The following is a 12,128-nucleotide window of genomic DNA, read 5'->3' on the forward strand; positions in this document are numbered from 1 at the left end:
GAAGACAGAAAATAAAATAATGGCAATTTGTTCTTTACTGATAAAATAATGATGGTGCGATACGTAGGATGCCAGAATCTGAGCGACTGGAATTCTGGAGGAAACCCAAGGCCATCTGGTCAAAAGTCTAAAAGTTCAGCACTTCTGTGCTTGGCCACAACAATTGTTGTTGTTACTTTAAACAGAAAGTAAATATGTGGGTTTATTTTTTCAAAAATGAACATATCTATAAAATGTTTTTTTAAATTACGCAACATTCTGTCAACACTTCAAGATTAATTCCTGCCTCCTCTTTTTGTCCCTCTTTCAAACATCTCTTTGATAAAAATCATAGAACAATATAAATCTGGATATGAAGAGTTTTTCACTGAGATATATGATGCCTCTACAGAGTACAAAACAGAAGAGGATGATCTTCAGCATATCCTGAGAAATTACCTTCACTTATTTCCCTATCCTTCCCAGCAACAAGAGAATGCGACCTAGACTTTCCACGTGACTGCGAAGAAAGCTAGTGAAAAGGCATTCAGCTACCTTTTAGATGGGTTTCATAGTGAAGACATGATCTTTTCGCATCTATAATACAGCAATTCATAAAATAATAATTCTAAAGATAACCCCTGTGCTACTTCTTAATTTCTCTTGTGTGTAAAACACTGAAAGTTACAAGTTTTAGTATAATGCCACGTATATTAAAATAAACCTAAATGCATCTCTACAAACAAACCAGGTCCCACAAACTTTCATTATTAACTTCTGTTCTTACAGTTAAGATTTCTGCCAATTAAATGGGGGAAATGTATAATACATACAGACCATGTCCAAAATACTGGAATATTATGCTTGTGAGAGGGTTCCTTGTATTTTAATCTTCTTAAAGTCTAATAAAAATATACAACACACTCACTTTTTTATTGATATAATATGGGTCCAGGTCTTCCAAGGGCTCGGACACCATTCCTGGAGGTATGTCGCCATAAATAAATGGCAGTGTCTTTCCTGCCTCCAAGTCGCTATTTGGTTTTGGGCCATCTTCATCATCATCGTCTTTGCGTTCTTGTTTGGATTTTTTAGCTTTTTCTTCATTAACACGCTGTTCAATAGCTGCAAGTGATTCTCTTGTGAAGTAGCGGAAGCTGTCAGGTCCTGGTGGTACCAGCACTGATTGTGCCATCTTTTCATCCTGCACCTCTTAATTACTGTTTAGCCTCTCTCATAAAAAAGTGCTAAAAATATATATACATAAAAAAAAAACACAGAAAAAATTTAGAGCAACACAAATAGCTACAAATAATATAAAAGAATATACCTTCATAGAATTTTCTGTGGAACATCTTGTTAAATTCAGTAATTATCATCCAAGACGAGGCTGCTGTGAAACAGATTTTTTAATTTGTTTTTATTTCAAGACAAACCATTTTCCTTTGGAGCTGGCCTCTTAGAGTTGTCTTGAAGGTATCAATTCTTAAAATATTTAGTTTCAAATTCATTTAGTGCTTATGACAATAGAGTATCAATTCTACAGACTGTATTAAAAAAAGTCACATACAATACAATAACATCTTGCCTTTATCAAAGATAATGCTGTCTGTTCTAGTGAATAAAGCAGGAGATGTTTTCCACCGCATTCAGTGTGAGGAATCAACAATCCTGAAGTGTTTCTAGTTTTGTGTTGAGGAGTGAGACTCCAGACAATTCACCTCCTTATTATCCCAAAAGCTGCACCTTGCACTAACCCTCCCTCTAGCTACAAGGACCAGAAATGACTCCTAGAATCCACTACTGCCATGTACGGCCAGAGGGATCAGTTGCAAGCAATGCAAGATGCTCTTTTTCTTTGGGTACAAATATGCTGCTTTTGCAAAGCTGCCAGCTCAGGAAACAAGATTCAGGCATAAGCACCTGTATTCAGATCCCCTGCCTGGTAACATACTGTGCACTGGAAGAATTGCTGAATTAAACAAAAATGATCTTTAATCATTACATACTGCATTTATATCTTTTATGTCTGATACCATATCGGCTGTATATATTTTGCACAGTTTTCACTAACAAGAGCAGACCCATCTCTTCTTAATGTCTCCAGACAGTTCAGTTAAAAAGAACAAGTGGAAAATATTCCCAATGCAAATACTTTGATCTGAAAACACAAAGGGCATCTTTCCTGTAGCCTTCAAGAATCTTTCTCAAGAGTCTTCCTCCTGAGTAAGCACATTAAAAATATAGCAAATGCAACAAAAAAGTAACAACTTCTGAGTAAGACAATATACCCACGAAACAATTACCAAATTAAAACAATACAATAGTTAGAAATACAATCAGCATGATCCTATTTTACTGTCTCACTAAATATACATATTCCAGTACAGCTGCAACAAATTCATATTTTTGAAGCCCGCTAAATAAATTGCAACATGATGCTTTCCTCCCCTTTTCAACCATACGCACACAGCCATTTACACCTATACGGACATCTACACACATCCAAACTCCTGCAGGTCTCCCCGTGAGCATGCTCTTCCATTGCGGGCAAATGCACCTGGTGCATTCTGTCATGGACGGTCTGTAGCAAACTGCTGCTGGAAGCTGCACTATTAGCAGTAGAAGGGTTAATTAGGAAAATGAAAGTGGTCCTGCAGCAGAATCCTGTTAGATTTTATTGTTAATTACAGAAGAAGAAAAAAAATAAAAGGCATAATCCTGTTTCAATACTGCAGGAAACAATTTAAAAATTCATTACCAGTGAAGAATCTTTCACTTATGTGGGTTTGGAATGGCACCAAGGAAGACTGCAGCTAAAATTCCATCATGTCTTTTCCTTTTTCATTTTTTTCTTTCCTTTTTTTTTTTTTTTTTTAAAGTCTCCTTCTACAGACCACACCTAACTTCCTGCTGAAGGATCCTGGTTATTGAAGTCAAATCTCGCATTTCCTGTGCGAGCCTACTAAGTGCTATAACTCTTATGGCCACTAGATGGTACTGATAGACATCCATAAACGGTTTTAGAAATGGTAAAGAATTTTTGCATACTCGAACACTTGCTTAAACTGAGACTCTGGGACTAAAATACACGGGTTTATATAACCAGCCAGGTCTCAGGATTCTCAAACATTCTTGTGAATATATAGCAGCTACTGCTGATGAGACCATAGCTGTTAAACTGTGAGGGTGACACAGAAAGAAAGTGGGTGGGATAGCAAAGTAAGAGAAACAGAAAAATGGAGGTTGCACAGGCAGTGTACCATCAAAGCAGTTCCTGGGTCTGGATTATCAGCAGTCTGGATTATTTTAAGATATAGCTTGTATGAGTTTTCTAAAGTAAACTCATACAATATATTTGATATGTATTCTTTCTAAATGTGGGAAAGCCAGAGAGGAAAGAATGGCAGCTCTGAATGTTCACTGCAGTGATGAATGCCTGTACAGAAATCACCCACGGTAGCAGGGAGCCAGACTGGATGATCAGGAGCACTGCACACCCCTCCCATGTAACAAATCAGTAAGACAACACCTCTGGGCACCACATCACCTAAATGACATCCTACTTCTTTTCACTCTCTTGCTTTCTCTGTTTTTCTTATTCTTACTGATTTTCATCAGTGTTCTAGACCAGGGTGGATGGGACACTGAGCAGCCTGGTCTAGTGGAAGGCGTCCCTGCCCATGGCAGGTTGGTCCCTTCCAACCCGAACCATTCTATGATTCTATCATACCTTTTCTCTCACTGCACTAATAAAACTTTTTTAGCCTCTTTCTTTCCCCACCATCGATCTTCTGTCATTCCCTCCTTGTCTTATGCGTACCCAAATCTCTTTCAAACTTTTCAAGCAACTCATTCCTGATTCAGACTTTCAAGCAATCATTTACTTCTGCCTCTCTGCCATCTCCTTTCCTTCAGCTGTGAAGTGGACTAAAGGAGCTGTGGAAAGTAAAAAAGAAAAAAAAGCATAGGTCACTCTAAAGTGAGAAAGGTTGGAGAAGGAACGAATACAGTAGCTGAAGAAATGCCATTGTGCATTTGAAAAAAGGACAATGAAGAGAGGGACAAATCCTGATAATTTGGTTCTTTGGTAATTGTAGTGAGAAAATGAACAGTCTGACTGGATCCAAACACTGGTTTTGAAATTTTCAGCAACTAAGAAGAAAATGTGTCAAATGAGAAATGTAATTTAACCACATCACAAATATTGATTTGGGTTTGGATCATTTAAACATTACACAATATTTTAAAATAATGTTAAAAGCCTTTTCTAAAAAGTCTTTTATTTGATAAGGTTTTCTAATTTCACAAATGACTCAATGAAATAAATAGAAATTGTGTAAACACTTCCATGTAACCAATATTTTTTTTGTTAAAAAGCTTTGGATGAAAACTTCTGGCTGGCTCTAATTGGGACTGTGGTTTACTTCGAGCTGCTCTGTAGTCTCACGTAAGAGGATTATGAGACAGCACAGATTCACAGTAGTAATGCAGCTTCTAACTACAAAAGTATTTTCATTATTTATATGTGTGGATATGTACATATGTGTGCATGCAGCTACTGATGAAAGTTGCAGTAAACCAAGTACCTGACAAGCTGGGCTAATTCACAATATGGAAATGGACCTTCATTCTGCCATCAATGGTATATTAAGTGTCTGATTATTTGTTTCTTATTGTATAAGTCTGAAATTACCTGAGATCTCAATTTGATTTCCACCAGTGCTATATGCTATACAATCCACATGCATAGTATTAGGAAGGACAGTGAAAAGTAAAGACAAAAAGGAAATAGCCAGTGGGACATTGTATCCCATTGCTTAGATTCTTGTGTGTACAGTCTTACTAGGCTGTAAGGTAAAAAGAACAAGTATTGTAGAGAGACAGAATAGGTAGGAAATGCAATACGATCTTTGTAGTCTAAAAGAGAAATATATATACTTTTGAAGAGGAGACCACAGTACTACATCTAGAGAAGCTAGAAACAATCCTTAAAAATATATTGAAAAAATTAAATACTACATACTATAGTAAATGTAACAGATAAAATTAGTAGATATAGGAAGGGAAAATGACCAAATGAAATAGTAAATACCAATCAAAAACCAATCCAACATAACCTGCTTCAAAAAACATGGACAAAAATTTACCTAAAATATAATAACTGAACAAGAATAATTCTGGTAATATGTAATTTCCAGCTGCTGTCTAGCTTCCTACCTACAGCCCTGGGTACATTTTATGAGTAGTTTTATCACCAATGCTATCCACCTTCCCACCTCTCTGGCACATCTGAAAGCTTGAAGTGGACTTTGACTTTTAAACATTTTGCAAAACAGTCATGGCCCATATAAAGGGCAGAGTTAAAGAAGTGTTCAGTGTCATATGTAAAGAAAATCTGCATGAGGGTGAATGATTTTTGACAGGACAGAGCTGAGAGAAACTTCTGAGTTTTTTCCTGGCAGTCTAGGAGCCCTTCATCTACAGACAATCTTGATTAATAAAATCAGAAAGCAAACAGATTACCAGATTCTCCTCAGAAATCTATAAAAATTAACTGTCTACGTTCAATGTTAAAGCAAAGCATTAAAATGTACAAGTGGCAACGTGCCATCATTCAGGGGTTTTGTAATCCTTTTACTCTCCAGCTGTGTGTTCCTATACTATGTCACAATTGTCCCTAAGTGCATGACTTTTCATTTATATAGTTCTGAATTTCATCTCATTCCAGTAACATCATCAAGCTCATCTTGTCCAATAGCTTGCTCATTGACAATGCTTCCCAACTTTGTGATAGCAGCAAATTACATTGGCATATTTCTACTTTCTTTGCTGAAACAATCAAATTTTAAATAAAATCTGTCCCAAAATTATAACAGTGACAAGCAACTTTGAGCAAAGTGTAGGTTACTGTGATACTTGCTGTAGTTTGCAAATAATGTTAATACCACTTTGAGAACTTTAATCTTAAAAACACCAAAAAAATCAGAAATTTATACTCTAAAATGAAGTATTATTTTTTGCATTTAAAGAGAAAAAGGGGTAGAGGAGGGAAAATGGAGGTTTTTCTTCTTGTAAATAATATACATTCAAACTTGTAAATTGTATACATTTAATCAAGTACACTGAATCTAGAGAAATTCCTGACACCTCTTCCCCCCATGGTACTTAAAAAACTTACTATACTACTAAAGTATTCATGATGATCTAGATGACTGAAAAACATGTTCGTTAGCTTTGCAGGCTACATGAAACTGAGAGAGCTACAGGTAAACTGGAGGATTAGAATTTGAAATGTTTTGACAAATAACAAAATGGTCTTGAAAAATGATGCAATTCAAGAGATACAAGTCCTACATTTTGTATTTAGGCAAGAATAAATAACTAAAAAATTAGAGGATTAGGAACAAAACCCCACCAATAGCTCTACAGGAGAAGATCTAGAGTACTTAACTGCATTACATACCAAGCATGAGTGAAAACTGTCAGTTTTGGAAAAAAAGCGCAAGTACTTAAATTTATAAACTTGTGAAATCATCTTCTACCCTTCTAGTTGGAGCAGTATGTCCAACTTGGGTACTGCATTTCAAAAAATATGGGGCCACCTGGAAAGAATTCAGACCACAGTATAAAAAACAAAACTTAAGAGAAAACATCCAAGGCATTGTGGAATTTGAGTTCTTTCTGTCTTTATTTTACATTGAAAAGTTTGATGGAAGAGACAATGACAGTCTTCATATGTCTAGAAAGCTCCTCCAAGGAAGAGGCATATAGGCAAACAGGTTGTGGGGTTAAACTGCAGCAAGAGGGACTTGTTAGGAAAGTGTTATTTTTACTTTTACCAGTGAAAATAGAGAATGAACAGAGCAGACAGACCGCAATCCTTCAAGGCCTTTAAGAAAGGCTAGGCCTTGTAAAAAGAAAGATCAGTGATGAACGTGAGATTTGTAGCAAAACTGATCAGAATGAGAATCAAGAAACTTGTAACAGGCCCTTACTGTTTTAGGGTCTTAATGAGCATAGGTTTCTCATTGTTTTGTGCTGCTCCAGCTGTTAGTTTCTCCCTGGGCCTCAAGGGAGCAAAAGCTTATTGTTTATATACCAGAGCAGCAGAAAATAATGGGGTTTTGATTTCAGTCACTGTTGGCTGAGAAAATTCTTGAAGAATCAGTGGGGTGCAGGATACAAAAGAGTGACATCATATGCAGGAAAGTCCCAAGGACTTCTTTACGAAGAGACGAGGGTGCCTAAGGAAGCATTGGTGTCGAATAGGAGAGATCTTCCCCCAGTTTCTCTTTGCTCACCCCTGTCTCCTTCCAGCATTTTCATTTTCCCCTAATCCAACAAAAAGAAATAAAACCAATCACATTTAGAAAAGCTATTTCATAGTCCATTCTCTTACTTGCAACTAGCATCACTACTGTTCCTATACATGGGTAGAACAAGTGCTGGAAAAAACCCTGTTCTGTCTCAAAGGGCTATAGACCTTCTGGATATGTCAGCACCCCATGGCACTGCATGAAAGATTGTATATGATTGCCCTGTATGAAGGTGGAAGGTTTACAGCTGGTGTGGTACATCTGTTAAGGTTTATGGTCTTACTACTCCACTGCTGAAATTAGTGGACGGAAAATAAAAATCAGTTTTCCTGCAACTGAGGTCTGTGTGTTTCATGCTACACTGCATCGTGTCATCAGTAGTCAGAGCTCTGACAGAGGTCTCTTCATCCAGTACCTATGTGCTGAATTGTGAATTTGAACAGTAGGTGTTTCTATATAACAATTTTTTCCAAATGGCTTGGAAGAGTTATATAAAAATACAGCTTCCTACACATTGTCCAACATTTTAAATGAATGCATAACTAGCAAGTCACCTTTGAAAATACATTTTCTGAAAATCTTAAGCTGATACAAGGTGGTGCTGTCAGAAGGGACAGCCCCATTCTCCACCCATTCTTGTCCTGGTCATTTCCCACTGTGATGGCTTCGAGCACTTCTGCATCTCTGCATTTTAGCCATATCAGCTCACTGGACTGCCTGAAAACTACAAATAAGTGGCCAGATGTCAAACAGACCAAAGAGCTGATCCACCACACTACAGAAATTAAGAGGCTTAATACGTCCCCTCACTTTTAGAGTGCAAAGGACTAGCTGACTGCCTACAGTGTCTTCCAAATTTTAGTGCTTCTCCTAAGTGCAAAGCTCAATAGGGCTTAAAGCGCCAGAGTATGAACAAACAGACCTTCAGTGCCTGAATGCTGAAGCTGAACAGAGCTTTAACAACTGTACAGTCAACAAATATTAGCATGGATCCTGTACCTAGTGTAGAACCCAGTATAGGTAGAATAAAAAAACCAAAAAGGTTTCTCAAAATGCCCAAACCCTAGCAAATCTAGGGATGAAACAGGGCTAGCATTCAGTAACAGCAGCCTCAGGACTGCTCTTCCAAGATCAGAAGGTGACCAGGATCAACCTCCACCTTTCAACATGGATATCAGGACATCAGGACAGCATTTTATGCAAAATATGTGGCAAGAGTCATCTAGCGTGAAAATAGGTATACAAAAACCTCTATTGGGAAAGTTTGGGGGTTCTTTCAGATCAGTTTTCTCACTCAGTCTAAAAGTTATTTCAGGGTACTGCCCATAGGGCTATGGCAAGAAGTGCTCCAAGGAAGTATGAAAAATACATTGCTAAAACTTGGTTGATTGTTATTTTTGCTGTTAGCCAGTAACTGGCAATGACTTGCATTTGGTTATAGCTACATGCTCCATTTTCCTCTTTATCAGAAATGATCTCTGAACAATTGCTGATTTTCAATCAAATGTCAGTGAATGAACAAAAACGTTACTTGTTTTTTTCAGGTAAGACACCCTGAAGTACTTCTTTCTAGCATTAGACAATTTGGTATTTTTCACTTGTTGAAAATACCGTTCTCTTTCTGTGTACAGTAAAACAAGCATTCTGCCAGACTCAGGTGATAAGTTCCTCCAGTTCTCCAGGACTAGAGGAAAAAGAAAAGGGCAATTCACACCTGGGAAAGATTCAAAACAACAGTCCAAGTTTCCCCTTTACAAAAAGGGATACATACTGTCTCCAAAGCAAACAGCAAAGTGGGAGACAAAGTAATGGGAGAAGAGCATTTGCCAAATCCCTAATGAAGCTGGTTAAGTGATTAAGGCCTTTCAGCCATCAGAGGTGGGCTTTTCATCAAATCAATCTTTGCCCTGATATCTGTTGTGAAGAATGAATCCCCACAAGTACATTCTTGTATAAGTAAGTGTCAAGCTAGATATATATCCATTTTTAGTGTGTTTGTGTGGGGAGAGTGACTATACAATTCAAAGATGTAATGATAACAGAAGTGCCATATGTACGGGATGAGCTAGATATTTCCAGATGCCTGAATAGGAGAATGTGCTGATTACTTATGCTGTTAATAAAACATGCTGTGATTTCTTTCCCAAAAAACCAGAACCCTGAGTTTAACATTCCCAGTATGGGCATTATGTAAAGATGTTTAGAATAAAATCTCCATTAATCGTAACTACAGCATGGCTACAGAAAATTCAGTCATATATAATTTAGATCCTTTGGGATAAAGGATGCCAGGTTGATGGGAAATTTTAAAATGCCCCTAATAACTGCCTAGAAATTTTGGATGAACAACTTCAGTCGTGATTCTGAACCTACTGACAAGTGGTGTGGAAAATCCATTTCCACTTTTATAGCCTCTTGCCATCTTCTGTTGCAAACACAACCTACAAACAAAACTGCTGTGGTGGTTATTGTTTACATAAGCCCAGGTCAGGCTGCCACAGAAAAGCCGGGCCCAGCACCCCTCAGGCCAGGGCGCAGGGGCCCAGCACCCCTCAGGCCAGGGCGCAGGGGCTGCAGCCGGCTTCCACTCCAGTCCCAAAGGCTCCTCTGGCCTTGGCGGAGCCGGCGAGCGGCGCCACGGGCGCTGCGGAAGCCTCGGGGGAGGGCAGGGCCGGGCGCACGCCGCAGTGCCGAGCCGAGCCGAGCCGAGCCCACCCCACCCGCCGTGCCGCCTCCAGAGCCCGCCCCCGCTGCCGGGCGCCTCAGGTGCGGCAGCCGGGCCGCCGCCCGCGGCCTGCGCGGGTGCCGTTGCCACACGGGATTGCAACGAGCGCAGACGGGCAGCGCGGTGCCGCGAGGGAAAAGCCAGGCCGGGGAGGCGGGCGGGGAGCGGCCGGGCTGTGAGGGGACGCGGCTCTGCAATGGCGGCGGGGGCCGCCGGCACGGAGCGGCGCCGAGGGGAGCGGAGAGCGGTTGCCTAGCAACCGGCCCGGCGGCTGCGGCACCGGCACCCGCGCTGCGGCCTGGCAGACAGCGCAGCGCAGCGGCAGCGCCGCCCGCGGGCTGCGGGGACTCCCCGCGAAAACCTGCTCCAGGCAGATGATTTTTTCCAGAAGGAAAGCGTCCCCAGCCTGCTCCAGCGGGGCCTAATCAAACGGGGGAGGCAGGAGGGGCGGAAAAGAGCGGGCTTTTAGCGTAGCGTAGGTAGCGGCAGGGTTGGGGGGAGACAGGCGCGGAGGGGGCCGCGCTCCGCGGGCTGCGGTGGCTGCGCCTGCTGGAGGCGTCGGCCAGAAGGAGCCGAGGCCCGCTGTCCCCAGCCCGGTCCGGGCTGTCCCACCCAGGCGGGCAGGAACCGGGGAGCACCATCCCTCCGGTGAGGTGTGTTCACCGGCTGTGTTGGGTGCGGACAGTCAGCCATGCTGCTGCCGCCTGCTTGCGGGCGGCCAGTTCCCTTCTTCAAGTGGGGGCGGTTGTTGTTTTTCTGGGGTTTGTTTGGTTTTTTGACTACGAAATGGTGACTAAAACCATAGAAACAGACATGGGGAGCTGGATGCTGGGACGGTTTTTACATCATCTTCCCTTTTAAAAGATGTTGCCCTTATTTCAAGCTGTTGGTATGTTTAAAAAAAAAAAATATAACCTCCTCCACCACATGCTAAATAACCCTGACCTTAGGTTTGGTCTATAGAAAGCACATCAGGAGGTACGTATCTAATTTGTAACTTTGCAAAATAAAGAGAATCTGAATCTAAATGGGGTATTCTCTAAATAGTCCTGCAATTGCAAAGATAGTGCATTAGTAACAAACACAACTGCCTCGTGAGGAACTTATTTCTAAAAGCAAAACACAATAGACACTAAAAGCGTGAGGACCATCCCACAGAGGGGAAACAAACATCTCCATGGATAACATATGAGAATTTTCCCCCTGGGAACTGCACTGCCGCTGACAGGCTCCCTGCGGCTGCACAGCACCAGCTGCCGAGGGGATCCTGCAGGAGTTAACGTAGCTTGAAAGAAGAATTAACTCCCTGGATATCCATCAGCTTCCAAGGGCAAGATGCCACAGACTGTATTTCCTCATCAGCACTACTCATGCCCCTACCTCCATGTCCTACTATATAACTGCACCTGGAAACATACCAAGGTCTCTGAAGCAGGCAGAAACAGAAAAAGGCATGACTGAAAAGCACAACTCCCTTTCCCACACCTGGTCTCCACCAGATTCCCTTTGCCACTGGAATGGAAGAACTGGCTTTGTTTCAGGGAAATGCCACTTCAAATAAGCCAGAAGCAAAGTCGTTTCAGTGATACTGGAAATTAAGTCATAGATGAAGTCCCATGTTTACTTCTAAATATTCTTTTAGTCTTACAATGGTTTATGGGTTAGCAGTTGTTACTATATCCTTAGGGATAAAGTGCAGATGGGTCCAAGCTAGCTACTAGTTACAGGTTGTCTTGTTTCATAATAATTACAGATGGGGCTGATGGTACTGTTTGTTATTGAGATACTTGACCTGTCCCATTTTCCTTTCGTTTTATGCCGCCACCCCCACCCTTCCCTTGCTTACTTAAGCCAAACTTGAAGCACTGGGGCTAAAATTTCCTTTTTTGCCTGAGGCTGATTTTTGGATGGAAGCTGCAACTTAAATGATGCAACTATTTCTAAGAAAAAGCTACAGATATATATTTATTTCTAAAATTTTATAGCTGACAATTTTCGAAGCATGAATATGAAGCCCTGCAGAACCTCTTGCATAACAGCATTCTGCATTTTGGACTTTTCTGTTGGAGTGATAACTATAACATTTACTCAGAGTTGAAAGCTTT

General features: G+C 40.7%; 1 protein-coding gene across 1 annotated transcript in view; it reads right to left on the reverse strand.

Annotated features, from left to right (window-relative positions):
* LOC308068438 (sodium channel protein type 2 subunit alpha-like) overlaps positions 1–10,598 on the reverse strand; it is a 70,294-nt gene extending 59,696 nt beyond the window's left edge. Inside the window, exon 1 of the mRNA XM_080399061.1 lies at positions 908–10,598. Within this exon, the coding sequence (XP_080255187.1) occupies positions 908–1,174 (267 nt within the window). The 5' untranslated portion in view covers positions 1,175–10,598. The remainder of the gene's footprint in view (positions 1–907) is intronic.
* Between the last annotated feature and the right edge of the window lie 1,530 nt (positions 10,599–12,128).

Source organism: Falco punctatus, assembly GCF_963210335.1.
Source record: "Falco punctatus genome assembly, chromosome: 8".
Classification (NCBI taxonomy): domain Eukaryota; kingdom Metazoa; phylum Chordata; class Aves; order Falconiformes; family Falconidae; genus Falco; species Falco punctatus.